Source organism: Talpa occidentalis, unplaced genomic scaffold, assembly GCF_014898055.3.
Source record: "Talpa occidentalis isolate TD23 unplaced genomic scaffold, MPIMG_talOcc4v2.1 talOcc4.5, whole genome shotgun sequence".
Classification (NCBI taxonomy): Eukaryota; Metazoa; Chordata; class Mammalia; order Eulipotyphla; family Talpidae; genus Talpa; species Talpa occidentalis.
This window is the reverse complement of record NW_023604861.1, coordinates 93,894,265-93,915,011: the sequence shown is the minus strand read 5'-3', so window position 1 is coordinate 93,915,011 and position 20,747 is coordinate 93,894,265. Positions and strand designations below refer to the sequence as shown.

Here is a 20,747-nt window from a genome sequence, read left to right as displayed (position 1 = left end):
CCCTGTGCTGCTGGCTGTGCTTGGTCAGCTTCTGCATAAGCCCCTGCATAAGCCCCTGCAGGGGGAGCTGGAAATTCCGGCCCTACACCAGTAAAGTATTAACATACATATAAAACATTTTCCAAAGACATGTACCTGCTGTTTTGAAAAAATTATAAATTCATGTAAAGGTGTCATCGAACATGATAACCAGATAAATTATTAATATTATTTACCTTATAAGATATAATAGTAACAAAATATGAATATATTGTTTAATGTTTTTTAAAATTGTATTATTTTGTTAAAATATTGAATATTTAAAATATACCTAAAATATAAATATTAAATAATATATAAATATAAAATATTGTGAATATAATAGAAATATAAAATATTTAAAATAATATTAAGATATTTATATATTTAATATGAAATATTAAAATGTTTAATAGTTATTGTAAAAATATTAATTACTTTGTTCCAGAATTTTCTCAATTAACATAATGAAAGGTATCAAATTTACCATGTAGCTCTACATAAAAACTTTGATTGTAAAATATCTCTTCATACTCAAAAAATTGGGGTTACATTGGGCTCCTTTGAGTCTATCTTCAAAGCAGCTTTGACCAGCCCACACTCCCCTCTAGCCTGTCACCTGGGGTCCCACTGGCCTGGGGTCCATGTGTAAAATGGAAGCAGTATTTATCCTAACTGACATTCACAAATCAAACACGCTCTGACAATACCTCCAACGTTCTTAGCAGCACACCTCAACTGTCTTTCCCATTTAACACAGCATTTCATAGAGTGACATTATTTTAGCATTAAACTTGTAAAGATTTTTTTTTTAAATAATCACCCACAAATTCTGGGACTTTAGCTCTGACTAGTAATCCATGCAGCCCCCATGGGCTTACACTGTGCCATAGACCACCAGGTTGAGAGCATTGCTGAGGACAAGGCCCATCTCCGCTGACCCAGGAGGCATTCTGGAAGTCTGTTAAGTAACTTCAAGGTTCTCAGCCTGGGTGTATGGAAAAGCACATCCTAGGGGTGAACAAGCCATTGAACCTGCAGTCTGCAGTCCTGACTCCCACCTGAGATGTCATCCCTTTGGAAACACCACAAGAACAGCAGCTTCTGGCATTGCAAACTGAGCTGGACGTTTAACACTGCCACATCACCTCTCTTCCTCCTTCTTAACATCACTCTAATTTTCTTTGGGGAATTGTCTGTCATCTACTGTGTACTAGTAGTACTGTGTACTACTGTGTACTAGTGATCCATCCAGGAATCCATCCTCCCACTTGATAAGTCAAAAGGATCCACCAAGCCTCCTGCTGCCTGACTTCTCTCCCACTAACTTAGAACAACCAAAGGCTGGTCTCCTGCACTGATTCAAGCTTAACCAGTTGGACTCGCTTTCCTGGGTAACTGGCTTTGGAGCAAGAAGCACAAGGACAGGGAGATGGTGGAAATTTTCACCCAATGACGGCATCTGGTCCAAACTCTGGAGCTGTCACCGCTGCCAAGACCCTCTAAGCGGTCCTGTCTGTTCAAGCTCAGTTCTAGGCCATTCCTGCTACCTTTGGCATCCATGGCTGGCCCTCACTCCCCTTTTCTTAATCAGCTCCTGAGTCAGTGTCTGTTATTTGGTGCTGATGAATCTTGCTGATCCACAACTCATCCTAAGGGAGGATTTTCCCATTCCCTGCCCTAGAGGAGTCCAGTGTGGGGTTCAAAGGCCAAAAGTTGAGAACATTGCCCAAGGACAAGGCCCATCTCCTGCCAACCCAGGCAGCATGCTGGAAGTCTGTTAAGTAAACTCCAAGGATCTACATCTGGGAAATAAATGTCCCAAGATCCTTAACCAAAAAAAGAAGAGAAGTTTATATAATGTGCTAGCCCTAACCATTGCCGGCTGGTAACTTCTGATCAGAATGTGCAAAACCTGAGTTCACATGAAAAATAAGGCCACCTGTTATGAAAAGAGAAGGGAGGGGTAGAATTTCAAGTGTTTGTTCATCTTACAAGAAAAGCCCAGTGATACCTACCCGCTATTGCATCATTCCTCAGATTTATGCTGGGAACATTGCAGAGTCACGTTCACACCATCACAGGATGGAGCAAATGGTCAGCACAGTCAGTTTCTTGTTTTACTGCTCCTGCCCATTTTCCCTTGTGCGCAAAGAACTTCAGTGTTACTGATCCTCAATGACATGTTCCCAGGTAATTTACTGTGATGGACATTTACCCCAAGTTACAAGGGAACCGGCGCCTCCATCCCTTGGAGAAGGGCAGCATTGTGTGGGGAGGTACATAGCCCAGGCTGCCTGGGCATCCAAGTCTATGGGGCTTTAGATATAGTTGATATCTCTATCCCTCAGTCTCCACATTTGTAAAAGAAATTTCAGAGTCAACATGTAGGAGGAAATTATAATCAGAAACACAGTTACCCCACATCGATGTCCCCCCAGCCTATCTGCTGGTGAGGTGAAGTCCAGGGTGCATTGAGTTAAGAAGGGCTGTCTTCTGCTCAGTCCCCACTAGAGGAACTACTGTTCTACAATGAGCAAGACATGACTGAAAATTCTGCATGCACAATTTCCTCTAATCTCAACTCATGGGTGGGGAACTACCACCAGAAGAGTCAAGACAAGAAGACCTGAGGGGCCGACTGCAAGTCCCTCGTTGACTATCTGACTGGCACTGAGCAGTCAGCTCCTAGAGGTGGCGCATCCCTCAAAGGTCCGCCTGTCATCATCCCCATCTCCAGCACCAGAGTGTGCGCAGAGATTTTCTCTAGGAAGGAGGCCATCAACAGGGAGCTCCAAATCCCTCCTTCCAGGAACTGATGTGATTGGCAAAAGAGTGTGAAAAGGCTCAAACCTGAAAGTGCTCTCAAAACAGTAGATGTGGTGGTGAAAGATATTTGGAAAGAGATTGATAGTTTTCAATGATGTAAAAATTAGAACATTTTAAAAATTACAAAAAATAAAACTAAAAAAGAGATTGATAGTTTTGTTGGCTCTATCAGCTAAGCTGCAGGTTAGTTAGTTTGCTAGAGAGAAATGGGGAAAGCACTGTGGAGGGGGTTCCATGTGCCAGAACAAGTCAACACTGACCTTAAGTCTAATCTCTGCCGAGGGGCCTGAATTTTATTGGTTCCCACCCTTGAGCAATGCATGCCCTGCAACATTGTTGAAAACAATAAAAATCATACCAGAAATGTGTGAGCTTAAAAATGGGTGTTGTTAGCAGAATAGACTATCAAAGGGGGACTTACAAAAGCAGTGTCATCACAAGGTGATAAAGGTGTTGTATCCTTTAAGATGCAACATCAGCAACTTCACACTGTGGGAGGTGGAGGGACTAAAATAATCCAAGCACTAAACAAGTACACCAAACAACGGTTACAAGTTTGGGAGTGACCAGTAGCTAGATTTGCTAAAATATATTATCTAAAATGCTCAGTTTCCAATAAAAAACTACAATACATACGAAGAACTAAGAAAGAATAACCCACACACAGGAGGAAAGGGAAAAAAACCCAAAACCCCAGGAAATAGAAACTGCCTGTTAAGGAACCAGATATTAGATTTAACAAAGACATTAAAGTTGCAGCTATAAATATGTTTGTTAAAAAACTAAAGAAGGGCCTCCCTGGTGGCACAGGGGTTAAAGACAGCACTTTATCAAGCTATCCCCAGCCACTGCAGCACAAGTTTGATCCTCCCCCACCCTCCCCAGCCAGGGAGCAATCCACATGGGGGACCAGGCCTCTCCTGCCTCACCAGCTGCTCCACTCAGCAGTGTATTTCAGTCAGTCTGCCTGTAATGTACCTGTTCTGTACTGCTTGTTCCTATCCCCACTCTGTCTCTGGTGAATCCTCACCACCCATACCTCTGCCCTGTACCCCAGCTCAGTATGCATAAATAAATAAATCTTTAAAAAAAAAATAGAGGGCCTCCCCGGTGGCGCAGCAGTTGAGCGCTGGGTTGCGAAGCTGCCTGCAGCCCCTGTAGCGCCGGTTCGATCCCCGGCTGCTCCCCGGCCACCGGAGAAGGGTCCCACATGGCGTGCAGACCTCTCCTGCTGCCCGCTGCTCCCCTCAGCAGTGTACTTCGGTCCTTCTGCCTGCTCTGTTCCCCGCTCTGGCTCTGGTGAATTCTCTCACCCTCCCGCGCTTCTGACTGTACCCAGTGCTTGTATAAATAAATAAATAAAGCTTTAAAAAAAAAAGAATAAATACATTATTAAAAAAAAAAAATAGAAAATCTGAGTAGATCTACAACAGATTGAATTAGCCATGCAAAGAACTACTCACAGAGATAAGCCCAGGCCAAATATCTTCACTGATGCATTTTACCAAACATAGACATCAAAATTACCTGGACACATATCTGGGCACAATTCACCCACAGATGAATTCTAACAATCATACCAATTCTTCACAAACTCTTCCAAAAGTTAGAATAGAATAACCTGATGCTAAAACCAGAAAAAGACATCTTAAGAAAGAAAACTACAGACCGGTATCTCTTATAAACATAGATGCAATGTTCCTCAAGAAAATCCTAGCAAATTCAGTAACATCTAAAAAAGAATTATGAACCATGACCAAATACCCAGGAATGCAAAGTGATCTACACCCCAAAATCCACTAATATAATTCACCATATCTGTAGAACCAAAATAAAAACTATCTTTCCAATAGATGCAGAAATATCATTGAACAAAATTCAACATCCTTTTATGCTAGAACACTCAATTATCTAGGAATAGAAGGGAAATTCTCCCCTGATAAAGGGTATCTATGAAAAGCACAGAATTGATATCATACTTTGTTAAAAGACTAAGTGCTTTCCCCCAAAAGATTAGGAACAATTAGAAGCAAGGATGTCTGCTCTCATGACTTCTATTCAATATGGTGCTAATTATTCTAGTAAAATAAAAATTGAGCCAGAAAATTAAATAAAAGTCATTCAGATTAGAAAGGAAGACATATATATATCCAGGACCCCAGAAAACATTTGCCAGAGGTGACAAAGCCCAGAGGGGAGAGAGGCAGATTCCCCCCTCCACCACCACCACCACCACCAACCTACAGACAGGCCGACAAAGCCCAAGGAAAGCAAGAAGCACCCAAAGTGGGGGAATTCCTGAAAATTAGTGAGTTTCTGGATGGTAAGGCAATTGCCCTAAATAGGACAAGAAGTGTCCAGACAAAAAACCCAAGTGCTCCCTGCCTCTAGAAGGAAGGGCAGAGCTGGTTGACACCATGGCAACTGAGGTCGAATCCTCTCCCTAGCCACAACCTACTGCGAGGGCCAGTAAAACTACCTTAGAAGGGGGAGTGAGTGACTAACAAACTGCTACCTGGACCTGTAGACTACACCCCAGGAGCACCTGCACAGTGCACCCCAGGAAGGGACAGAATGCACAGCTCCTGCACACCATTTAAGGTCAGAGGCCCCACAGTTTCTGCCCAGTTGTTCTTGCCAAGGATTCTGCCCACCTAGGGAGCCCTCCCTGAGTGTTGTTTTATCCTGTCTCTAAATAAACTGTACTTTTGTTTCTGCTTAAGACGTGGTTGTGAATTCTTCTCACACCATGGTCAAGAACGGAGGAAATCCTAATCCAGGAACCCCAGAATTTGACAACACAACCAAATCTTTCATAGGTCCTTCTCCAAACCAGGATGATGTGTTAAAATTGAAATTTTAATTATCTCTTTAGTTTCCTTACCTAGAACAGCTCTTCAGTCTTTCCTTGTCTTCCATGAGGGTAGAATTCTTGAAGAATACAGACCAGTTATTTTGTAGAACATCAGTTTGATTTGTCTGATATTTCCTCATGATTTATGCATGTTTGGCAGGGACACCCGAAAAATATTATGTTGTTCTCAGTGCATTGTATCATGAGATCCATGATGTTTACTATTGCCATTAGTGGTGACATTAACTTTCATCACCTGTCTGGAGGTTTCTCTACTATCAAGTTCACAAATAATGGAATTTATTACTTATTATTATATTGGCAAATATTTTATGTTTTTCTTTTTTTCATCTATTTCTTTTTACTTTTAATAATATGGCCACTAAAAAGTTATTACATATATGATTTGAAATATATTTCTGAAAGACAGCACTGGTACTGATCACAGCCTGAACCTCTGATGAAATTATTTTTCTTTTTTTGGTTTTCTTTTTTTTTTTTAATTTAAATTTTATTTTTATATTCCCATACAATTTCAACCCCCTTATTTTGACCCCAGGTCATCCTTTCCCCACCCCCCAACCCCACAGAGTCTCTGGCTCATAGTTATTTGTTGATTTTGATATTTTCTTTCTTATAGTTATTCTTTTTCCTCGTCCTTTATTTAAGTTTTCTAGATCCCTGCTATGAGTGAGACCATCCGGTATTTTCCTTTTTCTTTCTGGCTTATTTCGCTGAGCATGATCCCTTCCAGCGCCATCCATGTTGCTGCAAATTGCATGTGTTTATCTTTTTTGAATGCTGAGTAATATTCCATGGTGTATATGGACCACATCTTCTTGATCCAGTCATCTATTTTTGGGCATTTGGGTTGTTTCCAAAGCTTAGCTATTGTAAACAGTGCTGCTATAAACATAGGGGTGCAGGTGCTCTTTGGAATTGATGTTTCTGTGTCCTTTGGGTAAATACCTAGGAGTGGAATTGCTGGATCATATGGAAGCTCTATGTTTAGTAGGTCCAGAAATCTCCAATAGCTCTCCATAGTGGTTGGACCAGTTTGCACTCCCACCAATAGTGCAGGAGAGTTCCTTTTTCTCCACAACCTCGCCAACATTTGTTGTTGCTAGTTTTTTTAATATGTGCCATTCTCACTGGTGTTCTTACACTGGTATCTCATTATAGTTTTGAACACGCAAAAGTCAGTAGCCTTCCTACACACAAACAATAAATCTGAAGAAGAAGAAATAAAAAAAAAATCCCCTTTATTATTGAAACAAAAAAAAAAAATACTTGGGACTAACTCTAACAAAAGAGGTAAAGGACCTCTACAAAGAAAACTGTAAAACACTGTTAAAAGAAATAGAAGAAGACACAAAGAAATGGAAAGACATCCCCTGCTCATGGATCGGAAGAATAAACATTATTAAAATGGCCATCCTACCAAAAGCAATATATAGATTCAATGCTATTCCAATAAAAAAATTCAATGTCATTCTTCAAAGAAATAGAACAATTATTGATGAAATTCATATGGAATCATGAAAAACCCCGAATAGCCAAAGCTCTATTGAAAAAAAAAAAAGAAGGGAATGGAGGCATCACACTTCCAGACTTCAAACTATACTACAAAGCCATAATCATTGAAACTGCATGGTATGTTTTTCTTTTTTGATTGATAATCTTTTCCCAAATTGTGATGTCCATTCTTAACCAATAATCAAGGCGGGGTGATATTTCAACCTCAGAGGTAGACACGGACTGGAACTATGCTAATGAATGTATCCCACACCCCTGTGTGTAGTGATTGGTTCAAGAGATCACCCAACCCACACAGGCCAAGAAGAATCGAGGAGATGTCTTTGGGTCATCTGGGAAAAAAGATTCCTTTCTCTTTCAAGCAATCTACTAGAGAAGAGACTAACAAAGAAATCTGTCCCTTCTGATGCTATACAGTGAAGATGTAAAGTTTGGCCTGTGCAGTCATTTCAGATGCAAAAGGAAGCCAGCCTGAGGTCAGTTTCCCTAGGCAGAGATGGGAAGAATTGCAGAGAAGCTGAAAGCAGGACCAGAGTTCTGGTGACACTGTACATTTCTTTTTTCTTTAAGTCAGAGTAAGCTTGCAACCCCAAAAAAAGCCTAGATAATATGCTCCCCCAAAAGACCAAAAGAAGGTTGTCTACCTTGGGTAGGCCAAGATGGGCTTTTATTGCTCATAACAAAGATAACTCTAATCTGCTGGCCTCCCTAGTTGGTCTGGGTGCTTCTGGGGGCATATCCCATTGTACCCCAGCCTCTTAGATTAAAGTGTATGTTCGGCGAGTGCTCAATTACATATCTCATGACTTAGGTAGTCCTCCCTTATCCATGGGGGATAGCTTTCAAGACCCCAGTGGTGTCTAAAACTGAGGATTATACTCAGCTTGACATAATTTGTTTTGGTTTTTTCCTATGCATGCAGACCTATGATAAAGCTCAGTTTCCAAAATGGGCACATTAAGAGATTAACAACAATAAAACAAAATGTCATAATAAAAAGTACGTTAGTGTGGGCCCTCTCTCAAAACATACTACTGTATATATTCTCTACCCTCATGGACCACCAGTAACTTAAAGCAAATCCTCGGAAAGTGGAACCTCCCATGGGGGTGTGGGAGTGGGGATGACTGTAATGTGTGAAAGCTGCTAAGTTTGTGTTGTTCATCACTAGGTCCAAGGAGCTAGAAAGTGTGTGGGACACCCAACGGATATTTGTTGAATGAAGGCAAGTCACCCGAGTATGGCTCTTAGCACCTCCCCTCAACTCTGCCAAAGGAAAAGAAGCTGTGACTCTAATACCAAAACTGAACAAGGACAACACAAAAAAGGAAAACTACAGGACAATCTCCCTAATGAACACTGATGCAAAATCCTCAATAACATTTTAGCTATCAGAATCCAACAATGTATCCATAAGATAATTCACCACGACCAAGTAGGATTCATGCCAGGGACACAAGGATGGTTCAACATCCGAAAATCAATCAACGTTATCCAACACATCAACAAAAAGAAATATAAAAACCATATGATAATATCTATAGATGCTGAGAAAGCTTTTGACAAAGTGCAACACCCATTCATGATAAAAGCCCTTGAAATTCTTGTGATACAGGGAACATACCTCAACATCATAAAGGCCATCTATGACAAGCCAACAGCCAGTATCATTCTCAATGGTGAAAAGCTGAAAGCATTTCCATTAAGATCTGGAACAAGACAAGGATGTCCATTCTCACCACTGCTTTTCAATATAATACTGGAAGTCCTAGCCAGAGCAATAAGACAAGAGAAAGACATACAAGGAATCCAAACAGGAAAAGAAGAAGTCAAGCTATCACTATTTGCAGATGATATGATAATATACATAGAGAACCCCAAAAACTCCACAGAAAAACTAATTCAACTCATCAATCAGTTCAGTAAAGTGGCAGGATACAAAATCAACACGCAAAAGTCAGTAGCCTTCCTATACACAAACAGTAAATCTGAAGAAGAAGAAATCAAAAAAAACTATCCCCTTTATTATTGAAACAAAAAAAATCAAATGCTTGGGAATAAATCTAACAAAAGAGGTAAAGGACCTATACAAAGAAAACTATAAAACACTGTTAAAAGAAATAGAAGAAGACACAAAGAAATGGAAAGACATCCCCTGCTCATGGATCGGAAGAATAAACATTATTAAAATGGCCATCCTACCAAAAGCAATATACAGATTCAATGCTATTCCAATCAAAATTTCAATGTCATTCTTCAAAGAAATAGAACAATTATTGATGAAATTCATATGGAATCACGAAAAACCCCGAATAGCCAAAGCTCTCCTGGAAAAAAAAAAGACGGGAATGGAGGCATCACACTCCCAGACTTCAAACTATACTACAAAGCCATAATCATCAAAACTGTATGGTATTGGAACAAGAACAGACACACAGACCAATGAACTCGAATAGAAAATCCAGAAATAAACCCACAGATTTATGGTCAACTAATCTTTGACAAAGGAGCAAAGAATATGCATTGGAGCAAAGAAAGTTTGTTCAATAAATGGTGCTGGGAAAACTGGGTCGCTACATGCAAAAGAATGAAGCTTGACCACTACCTCACACCATACACAAAATCAACTCAAAATGGATTAAAGAACTAGACATAAGACCTGAAACCATAAAATACATAGAAGGAAATGTAGGCAAAATACTGCGTGATATGCACATCAAAGACATCTTTACAGACACATCACCCAAAGCAGTGATAGTGAAGGCAAAGATAAACAGCTGGGACTACATCAAATTAAAGAGCTTCTGCACAGCAAAAGACACAATAACCAAAACAAAGAGAAACCCCACCAACTTGGAGAAAATATTTGCATACAACACTAACGATAAAGGACTGATCACAAAAATCTACAAAGAGCTGATGAGACTCAACAAAAACAAAGAAAATAATCCAGTCAATAAATGGGCAGAGAGCTAACAACAAACTTCTCCAAAGAGGAAATACAAATGGCCAACAGGCATATGAAAAAGTGTTCAACATCACTTGCAATCAGGGAAATGCATATCAAAACTACAAAGAGATACCATCTCACACCAGTGAGAATGGAACATATTTAAAAAACTAGCAACAACAAATGTTGGCGAGGATGTGGAGAAAAAGGAACTCTCCTGCACTGCTGGTGGGAATGCAAACTGATCCAACCACTACAGAGAGCTGTGTGGAGATTCCTCAACCTACTAAAAATAGAGCTTCCATATGATCCAGCGATTCCACTCCTAGGTATTTACCCAAAGGACACAGAAACATCAATTCCAAAGAACACCTGCACACCTATGTTTAAAGTAGCACTATTTACAATAGCTAAGCTTTGGAAACAACCCAGATACCCAAAAATAGAAGACTGGATCAAGAAGATGTGGTACATATACACCATGGAATATTACGCAGCAATCAAAAAAGATAAACACATGCAATTTGCAGCAACATGGATGTAGCTGGAAGGGATCATACTCAGCAAAAAAAGCCAGAAAGAAAAAGAAAACTACCAGATGGTCTCACTCATAGCAGGAATCTAGAAAATATAAGGAACCAGGAAAAAGAATAACTGTAAGAAAGAAAATATCAAAATCAACAAACAACTATGAACCAGAGACACACTATGGGGGGGGGCAGGAAAGGAGGGATTGGGGTCAAAATAAAGGGGTTGCAATTGTATGGGGAATATAAAAATAAAATTTTAAAAAAATTATATAAATGAATAAATAAATAAAATTAAAAAAGAGATTGATAGTTTTGTTGGTTCTATCAGCTAAGCTGCAGGCTAGTTAGTTTGCTAGAGAGAAATGGGGAAAGCACTGTGGAAAACGTTCCATGGACCAGGACAAGTCAACATTGTCCTTAAATCTAATCCCTGCCGAGGGGCCTGAATTTTATTGGATCCCACCCTTGAGCAATGCATGCCCTGCAACATTGTTGAAAACAATAAATATCAACCAGAAATGTGTGAGCTTAACAAATGGGTGTTGTTAGCAGAATAGACAGTCAAAGAGGGACTTGCCAAAAGCAGTGTCATCACAAGGTAATAAAGGTGTTGTGCCCTTGAAGATGCAACATCAGCAACTTCACACTATGGGAGGTAGAGGGACTAAATAATCCAACCACTAAACAAGTACACAAGCAAACAACGGTTGCAAATTTGGGAGTGACCAGTAGCTAGATTTGCTATAATATGTTATCTAAAATGCCCAGTTTCCAATAAAAAACTACAATACATACAAAGAACTAAGAAAGAATAAACATACACAGGAAGAGGGGGAAAAAACAAAACAAAACCCAGGAAATAGAAACTGCCTGTTAAGGAACCAGATATCAGATTTAACAAAGACATTAAAGTTGTAGCTATAAATATGTTTGTTTAAAAACTAAAGGGCCTCCCTGGTGGCACAGGGGTTAAAGACAGCCCTATCAAACTATCGCCAGCCACTGCAGCACAAGTTCCATCCTCCCCAACCCTCCCCAGCCAGGGAGCAACCCACATGGGGCACCAGACCTCTCCTGCCTCACCAGCTGCTCCACTCAGCAGTGTATTTCAGTCAGTCTGCCTGTTCTGTACCTGTTCTTTACTGATTGTTCCTATCCCCACTGTGTCTCTGGTGAATCCTCACCACCCATACCTCTGCCCTGTACCCCAGCTCAGTATGCATAAATAAATAAATCTTTTAAAAAAAAAAAAGAAAATCTGAGTAGACCTACAACAGATTGAATTAGCCATGCAAAGAACTACTCACAGAGATAAGCCCAGGCCAAATATCTTCACTGATGCATTTTACCAAACATAGACATCAAAATTACCTGGACACATATCTGGGCACAATTCACCCGCAGATGAATTCTAACAATCATACCAATTCTTCACAAACTCTTCCAAAAATTAGAAGAGGATACCCTAATGCTAAAGCCAGAAAAAGACATCTAAAGAAAACTACAGACTGCTATCTCTTACAAACATAGATGAAATGATTCTCAACAAAGTCCTAGCAAATCCAGTAACACATAAAAAAGAATTTTGAACCATGACCAAATATCCAGGAATGCAAAGTGATCTACACCCCAAAATCCACTAATTCACCGTATCTGTAGAACCAAAATAAAAACTATCTTTTCAATAGATGCAGAAACATCACTGAACAAAATTCAACATCCTTTTATGCTAGAACACTCAATAAACTAGGAATAGAAGGGAAATTCTCCCCTGACAGAGGGTATCTATGAAAAGCACAGAATTGCTATCATCCTTTGATAAAAGACTAAGGGCTTTCCCCCAAAAGGTTAGGAACAATTAGAAGCAAGGATGTAGCTCTCGTGACTTCTATACAATATTGTGCTAATGATTCTTAGATTTCACTATCGAGACCCCCTTTAACAGTTATCGATTTTTTTTTTAAAGATTTATGTATTTGTTTATACAAGCACTGGGTACAGTCAGAAGTGCGGGAGGGTGAGAGAATTCACCAGAGCCAGAGCAGGGAAAAGAACAGACAGACTGACGAAATACACTGCTGAGGGGAGCAGCAGGCACAGCAGGAGAGGTCTGCGTGCCATGTGGGACTTTCTCCAGCGGCTGGGGAGAGAACTGGCACTGCAGAGGCTGCGGGCAGATTCGCATCCCAGCATAAAACCGCTGCGCCACCAGGGGAAGCCATGTTTTTCTTTTTTGATTGAATGCTCCTCATTGCCTGTACCCACTTTCCCCTCTTTCAGCAACAGTCTCTTCCCAAATTTTCATGCCCATTCTTAACCAAATGATCAGGTCAGGGTGACCCCACTTCAGCCCCAGAGGTACACCCTGAGTGGACTTATGCTAATGAATGGACCCCACCCTCCTGGGCATAGTGATTGGTTCAAGATGATCACCCGACCCACACAAGCCAAGAAGAATCGAAGAGATGTCTTTTGGGTCATCTGGGAAAGGAGATCCCTTTCTCTTCCAAGGGAGCTACTAGAGGAGAGACTAACAAAGAAATCTGTCCCTTCTGATGCTATACCGTGAAGATGTAAAGTTTGGCCTGTGCAGACATTTCAGCTGCCAAGAAGGAAGCCAGCCTGAGGTCAGTTTCCCTAGTCAGAGATGGGAAGAACTGAGAGAAGCTGAAAGCAGGACCAGAGTTCTTGTGACACTGTACATTTCTGGACCTTTTGAGTTAATAAATTACCTTTTTTATTTGTCAGGATAAGCCTGCAACCCCCAAACAGCCTAGATAATATGTTCCCCCAAAAGACCAAAAGAAGGTTGTCTACCTTGGGTAGGCCAAAGATGGGCTTTTATTGCTTATAACCAAGATAACTCTAATCTGCTGGCCTCCTTAGCTGGTCTGGGTGCTTCTGGGGGCATATCCCATTGTACCCCAGCCTCTTAGATTAAAGTGTAGTTTCCTGAGTGCTCAATTACGTATCTCATGACTAAGGTAGTCCTCCCTTATCCATGGGGGACAGCTTTCAAGACCCTCAGTGATGCCTAAAACTGAGGATTATACGGAGCTTAACATGGTTTGGTTCTTTTTTGCCTATGCACGCAGACCTATGATAAAGCTCAGTTTCCAATATGGGCACAGTAAGACATTAACAACAATAAAACAATGTCATGATAAAAAGTATGTTAGTGTGGGCCCTCTCTCAAAACAACTACTGTATATATTCTCTACCCTCATGGACCACCAGTAACTAAAAGCAAATCCTCGGAAAGCGGAACCTCCCATGGGGGTGTGGGAGTGGCGGTGACTGTAATGTGTGAAAGCTGCTGAGTCTGTGTTGCTCATCACTAGGTCCAAGGAGCTAGAAAGTGTGTGGACACCCAACGGATATTTGTTGAATGAAGGCAAGTCACCCAAGTAGGCTCTGAGCACCTCCCCTCAACTCTGCCAAAGGAAAAGACACTGTGACTAAGCCTGCATGACATTTTATTCTCCTGAGAGGCCAAGGTCAGTAGTGGGAGTTAGGTGAGAGGAACTGGAGGGTAGAATCTGGCTTTAGGAAGGAAGGAGCTGGCAGAGGTTGCTGGAATTTCCGTGGTCTTCCCCAAGGTGGAGGCTCACATGGGACCTGGATTGGAGAGAAGAGACCGTTGTGGGCATGTTCAGAGGGTGTTCAGGGGATACAGGGGGTCAGAGTTACCAGTCCCTGCTCAGCATACCCAGAGTCACATCCTAGCAATCAGTCAGGAGCCAGTGAGGTCACGGGGCTCTGACGGTAAAAGCCTCAGTTTGCAATAAAGGAAAAGTCAGGGTCTTCACACTACTTGGGGGCCTCAGGTCTGCCAGCTTCAGTCCCAAAGCACGAGTGAGTGCTCGGTGGGCTGCCAGAGCCAATCACGAGCCCCTTCTTAGCCCCTTCTCCTGCAGTGTGGCCTGTTTCCCCAGGCAAGGCTGGGTGGCCCTGAAGGAATAGACCCAGAGAGCCCTCTCTGCCCATCAGGATAGCCAACCCAGCTCGCTGGCCTCTGAGATCACAGGAAAGAATGTGGCCCTGGCTCCTGTCCCCAGGGACCCCAGCTGGGCTAGGGGATTGAAGTCTGATTTGGGCTCTGATGTCTTCTGAATATCACGATCTCAGAACAATTTCTTTGGTGTCAAGCCTGTTTGATATCATCTCATTCAATTCTCATTCCAAACTCAGAAATGGTACAATTGCCCCCCTCAAAGATAAGGAGACAGAAGTTCAGAAAGGTTAAGCAACTTGTCCAAGGTCACACAGTTGAGGCAAAATGAAGACCAGATTTTACCCCAGGATTGCCTGTCTCCGAAATCCCAACTTTTAATGAGTATTTTTCAAGGATTTCTAGCTCAAGCTCACCTGCCCAACTTCTCCACACTCTCTGTGCTGGGAATAGGAGGAGTGATGCACCATCACCAGGAAGTTTGGAGGAACACATATGACCTGATTGTGACAGGTGTATTTTTCAGCCATGTGCACATGCTGGGGGAGGCTGGTGCCCTGAGGTAGGAGTCCCTGCTGTCACCTCTGTACTTACCTGCGCAAGGTTTGCACATTTTTAGGTCCACACAGATGTCATGAGCATTTTTGCCTTGCATGATGTCCTGGGAGATACGACTGAGAAATTTGTTCATGAGGTAACTGCAGGGCTTTTTCAGTATAAACATCCAACGGCATACACGGGACGCAGCCTGCGCGATGGTGTCCTGCAACAGCAACGCCAGGGCAGACATGGGAATCCAGCCAGCCCCGTCCAGCTCTGCCACCCTTTGTGTCTGCACAGCTCTGGCCACAAGTGCTGGGTGGCCCACTAACAATGGAAGCAGAGACAAGATCGGGCCCCGTGCCTGCTCCCCAAAACCCCAGTCTGACCAGCAGGGGCTCTTGAGAGGACAGTTGGCTCAACCAGGGTCTCAACCCCCTGGACCCCTGTCCCTATCTTTGGTTAGAGAATGATGCCCATGGCTGCCAGACCCACATTAAAGGCTCTGCCTACATAGCTTCCTGGGTCCAGGACAGAATGGGGGGTCCACCAAGAGGGGTTCCACCTGGAGGTTCACCTAGGGGAGCTCCACCTGAGGGGCAGGTGAGAAGGGTCAGAGCTCAGAGCCTTGACTGATTTGATTTTGAGGTGTCTTCTACTGCCATCTCAGTGGACAATATATCTGAGTTTTCTCAGTTGAGGGAGAGCCCTGCAGTGCCAGATTAGGGGAGCAAGGAAGAGAGAGGGAGGGTGGAATAATGGTCGTTGGTGTTAACATGCTCTCAGCTTCCATATGATCCAGCAATTCCACTCCTAGGTATTTACCCAAAGGACACAGAAACATCAATTCCAAAGAGCACCTGCACCCCCATGTTTAGAGCAGCACTATTTACAATAGCTAAGCTTTGGAAACAATCCAAATGCCCAAAAATAGATGACTGGATCAAGAAGATGTGGTACATATACACCATGGAATATTACTCAGCATTCAAAAAAGATAAACACATGCAATTTGCAGCAACATGGATGGTGCTGGAAGGGATCATGGTCAGCGAAAAAAGCCAGAAAGAAAAAGAAAAATACCAGATGGTCTCACTCATAGCAGGAATCTAGAAAACCTAAATAAGGGAGCAGTAAAAAGAGTAACCCTAAGAAAGTAAAAATCAAAATCAACAAACAACTATGAACCAGAGACACTCTATGGGGGGTGGGGGGTAGGAAGGAGGGATTGGGGTCAAAATAAGGAGGTTGCAATTGTATGGGGAATATAAAAATAAAATTTAAAAAAGTAAATAGGAGGGGGAAAATAAATAAATAAATATGCTCTGAGTGTCAGAAGTGGAGCTAAGGGCATTTCACTCGGACTTATTTAATAGGTTTAGGAGGTTTACAAGCTAGCGATTATTAGCATCCCATTCCGCAGATAGGAAAATTGAGACTAAGCACCTGCACAAGCACGCAGCCAGGAGTGGCAGATCTGGGATTTATCAGTGTTGCCCAGAACCCTCTGGAACAGGCTCTCAAAGCTATACCATTAGGGCAGCAGGAAAGGTCCCTTTTCTTGGGGCAAGTTTCCTTTGAGAATAGGATAGAAACCAGGCACACAGTGCATATCTGCCCACTTTCCCACTCCCAGTATATCACCAGTGCACAGGATTCCCTGAAGCACATCCATGCGAGGGGCTCAGACCTCGTCCTAAGAAGTTCTGGCTCAAGTTGAGATTATCCCCACCCCCAGCAACACCCCAGGACAGCGGTGGTAGGGTCCACCAAGTCCCCGCCAGCTCCATTTACCACAAGCCCTCTTTACCTCATTTGGCTGCTCTCCCACCATTGTCTCCAATTTATGGATTATCTTTTTACAGATTGTGCAGCTGATGCGCAGCCCCTCACTTTTGGTCAGCAGCTCATCCTGTCAGGAAAGGAAGCCCACATGGTGGTCTCTCAGACACTCCAAGAGCCTCTGAGGGGCCAAAGAAGAGGTGGTAAGGGTGGAACAAGGGCAGACAGGGTCACCTATGCTCCTTCTGTATTCTAGGGCCTGAACCAGGCTGGACAGCCCTTGTCCACCTTCCTGATACTCTTAGGAGGGCAGAGAGACCTCAGAGCTTGCCCCCAACTTTTCCAATCCACCACTTGACCCTCTTTTGCTGTCTGGTCAGATCTGGAGGAGCACCAAGCAATATACAGGTCACCTCCCTCCACCCAGAAATACTTCCCAGGGAGGTAAAGAAGGGGTTGCAGGAGGTGACCACAAGCCAACCACACATGTACCTGGAAGTCCTCCTGGATCAGGCCCTGGCAGGACAGCTCTCCGTTACATGGGCCACTTGGTGCTTGGTCATAGTGCTCAGAGGAAGAAAGACCTAGGGAAGGAAGAGCATCAGCCTCACTCAACAGGTGGAAGGGAAAGAACAGTCTAGTTCTCCTGGATGACAGGGATGCAGAGGGGTGACTAGGACCCAGGACAAAAGCACGGAGGCTGTCCTCCAGGAAGCCTCTCCTCACACTCTGCTGTGGGCTGCTTCAACCCATCCTCAGCAACAAAGGCATGCTCTGCAGTTCATTCTGGAAAGCCAGAAGGAAAAGACTACCCTCTGCCACTTCTAGACCTCTTCTCTGTCCCTTTCTGTTTTGTCTCTCTCACACACAAATATACACGCTCACACAAACATACACAGATTTGGGGTTGATCTAAAAGAAAGCTTCTCTCATCTCTCTTCAAGAGATTTCCTTTTTTCTTTCTTTCCAAAAAGAATTCATGTCAGGGGCCCAACCCAACCCATACTCCCTTCCACACTCCCAAGGGCCTCATAGCCGCCCGAGGCCCTTGTAGCTCACACTGAACCCACAGACTGAAACAGAACAGGGTATGTGAAACAGAGAGTCTTGACAATATTCGTTCACAAGTCCTGCTGACATAATCCTAGTCAGTATGGTCCAGAAAAAAATGTCACACCCACTGATGAGGACCAACAATCTTTGACACAGACAAAGAGACACAGACCCACAGAGGAAATGGGAGTGTGGGGGCATCTCTCAGGCCACACAGCATGGCCAGCAAGTTGGCACTAGAACTCCCTTCTTCGTGCTGTCTCTCACCATTGACCAGCTCACTGGGGTTGATTCTGGCTCTGTGGGAAAGACCCAGCCACCATGAGGATGGTGAAGGGCCCAGGGACCTAGAGTGCCCATAGACCTGTGCTCAGGAGCCCAAGAAAATGGGTGTGGGAGTTGCTGTCAGGATCTACACTAAGGGGACTGTCCTTACCTGGGGTGTCCAGGAGCACAGTAAGGAACAGGAGAGCCCAGGTGGTCATGGTGGGGCAGAGAGGCCCAATGAATTACCTGAGGAGACACACTTAGGGCAGGATAGGCCAAGGGATTTACACCCAGCCTGTTTGACTCCAGAGTCCAAGTTCTCACTTGCTCCAAACTGCCTCTATTTCTAGGTTTCTCCCGCAGAACTGCTTCCCTTTTCATAGCCATAAACTACTACTCCTCCTCTCATGGGTGTACTATGCTCTGGACACCTTGGTCATTGTGTGAACCCACACTAACAAAGAAGAAAGGGGCCCGGAAGATGAGTCATGTCTTTCTTTTTTGTGGGGACTTGGTAAAACCAGATTTTCCAATAAGTTTTTGTGTGGGGTATTGAGGGGTTAGCATGAATCAAAGTCTCGAACAGGCCTCTGGGGTCCCTGGTTTAGAACTTGTCGGTAGATCTTTCATCTTCCTACTCATGGAGTCCCAGGGACTGGTCAAGTCAGGCCCCCAAAGTTCCTACATGAAGGTTATTGTTTCTTTATCTCCTTAAAAATTGTTTTGCTTTCTTCAAGGTCATGAAGAAATTCTCTTGTTTACTTCTAGGAATTTTATACCTTCAACTTCTACCTTTGGGTCTGTCCTCAGAACAGCTGGGTTGGACTTCTATTGTTTCCCACCTATTTGTGGAAAAAACATTCCTTGTTTTGAAATACTTTGACATTCTGGTCAGAATTCAAGTCACTTTAATGTGAATCTGTTTCGAGATGATTTATTATAGCAAATACCAATCCAGTAATAACAACAACAACAAAGCAAACTGATTTTTAAAATGGGCACAACACTTGAACAGTTAATATAATTCCTTCCTGCACAATGGAAGTTAATGATAGTCAATAAAGATTTGGAAAAATGCTTAACATCATAATTCTTGAGACAACTGTATATTAAAACTACAATGAGATGATGGCATGAAAACAGGTAAAACTGAAAAGATAAGCTCTCATTTATATGTGGTCTCTGAAACAAAAGAACTTGTTCATGAAGTGAATGGAGTCAGAGACCAGAGGCCAAACTCAAGATCAAACATGATGGCCAAGCTGCTCGCGTGAGTATCAAACCCAGCATTTGCTGGCAGAACCAGTTCCCAGCATTAAACAGAACCAGAATTAAAACAAAGCCCATTATTTTTGAATAGTCATGTTGGCCCCCAGGATTTCCCCTTTCAGGGAGGAAATTTTAAACTTAATCTATACCTTCCAGAAGAATAACCAATGGCAGCCCCCACAGCACAGTTCAGAACCAACAGTTCAGTTTAAATGCTCCCAACCCGGATGATCCATTCGGTGATGATGTGGCCGAGTAGTGGAAGACCAAAGCCCAAGCCACAGAAACAGCTAGAGCATGGAAGAGGCTATGCACCATAAATAATATTTAAATCCATCTGATCATCAAGTGGGCTTTGCTTCTCCTGTTTCAGCAAGACATCTTCCTTTCCTGTTTCCATTTTGATGGACACAGTCTTGGAAGCACTGCAGAATAAAAGCCCACACATCTTTAGTCCTTCAGAGATTAAATGTTCACTAGAAAATCTGTCTTGTCCTGATGCACTGCTCTAAAATAAATCTTGAACAGAGACTGGAAATATCATCGGGGTGTTTTGAAACATTTATAACAGGGGCCCCTCTGCTTTTATTCATCACCCCCATCATCATTTAAGTATAAAGCTCTCTGAATGAAGGTACTTGTCAGGGTTAGCTGCAAGGCTGTGAGTGTTTTTTATTTTATTATTTTTTGAGATGGAGGAGGAGGTAGTTTTATTTTAAAGTTATGGGCTCTTTTCCCCTCTGATGGTAGCCTACTGCATCAGGTAAGAGCAGCAAGCCAGTCCTTTAGAATATGCCCCCCACTCCCTGTCTAACATGGGTATAGGTGGCAAGCTTGACTGTTTGAACCAAAACAGAAACATCCAGCAAATATCCCAGTCCTGACTGATACTACTGCGACTTCCCTGCCAACTATAAAATCCTCCTTTCAAGATAACTCTTCTGATCATTATGGATGGCCTGTCTAGAAGCCTCGGAAGTCTTATGTTTTAGTAAAATATTTTTTGTTATTAAAGAAAAATCATAGGACAGTTTGGTGGTTGCCAGAGGGACAGGGTGGGAGAAATGGGTGAAGAGGGGTCAAAAAGCACAAACTTTCAGTTATAAGATATAAGTTCTAGGGACGTAACAGAGAGCATGATATTTGTACTTAATAATTCGGTATTGC

The 20,747-nt window shown here is 42.7% G+C and overlaps 1 protein-coding gene and 1 pseudogene across 1 annotated transcript; one reads left to right on the top strand and one right to left on the bottom strand.

Moving 5' to 3' along the window:
* Nucleotides 1-14,183: 14,183 nt before the first annotated feature.
* On the bottom strand, nucleotides 14,184-18,531 carry LOC119259881 (antimicrobial peptide NK-lysin-like). The gene is made up of 5 exons (XM_037528859.2): nucleotides 18,481-18,531; nucleotides 17,484-17,575; nucleotides 17,020-17,121; nucleotides 15,264-15,432; nucleotides 14,184-14,335 (listed from the first exon to the last, which is right to left on the bottom strand). Exons 1-5 carry the CDS (start codon nucleotides 18,527-18,529, stop codon nucleotides 14,325-14,327), a joined length of 423 nt encoding a protein of 140 aa, XP_037384756.1. The 5' UTR covers nucleotides 18,530-18,531; the 3' UTR covers nucleotides 14,184-14,324.
* Nucleotides 18,532-18,951: 420 nt separating this feature from the next.
* Nucleotides 18,952-19,911, top strand: LOC119258595 (ubiquitin-conjugating enzyme E2 N-like; annotated as a pseudogene).
* Nucleotides 19,912-20,747: the final 836 nt, after the last annotated feature.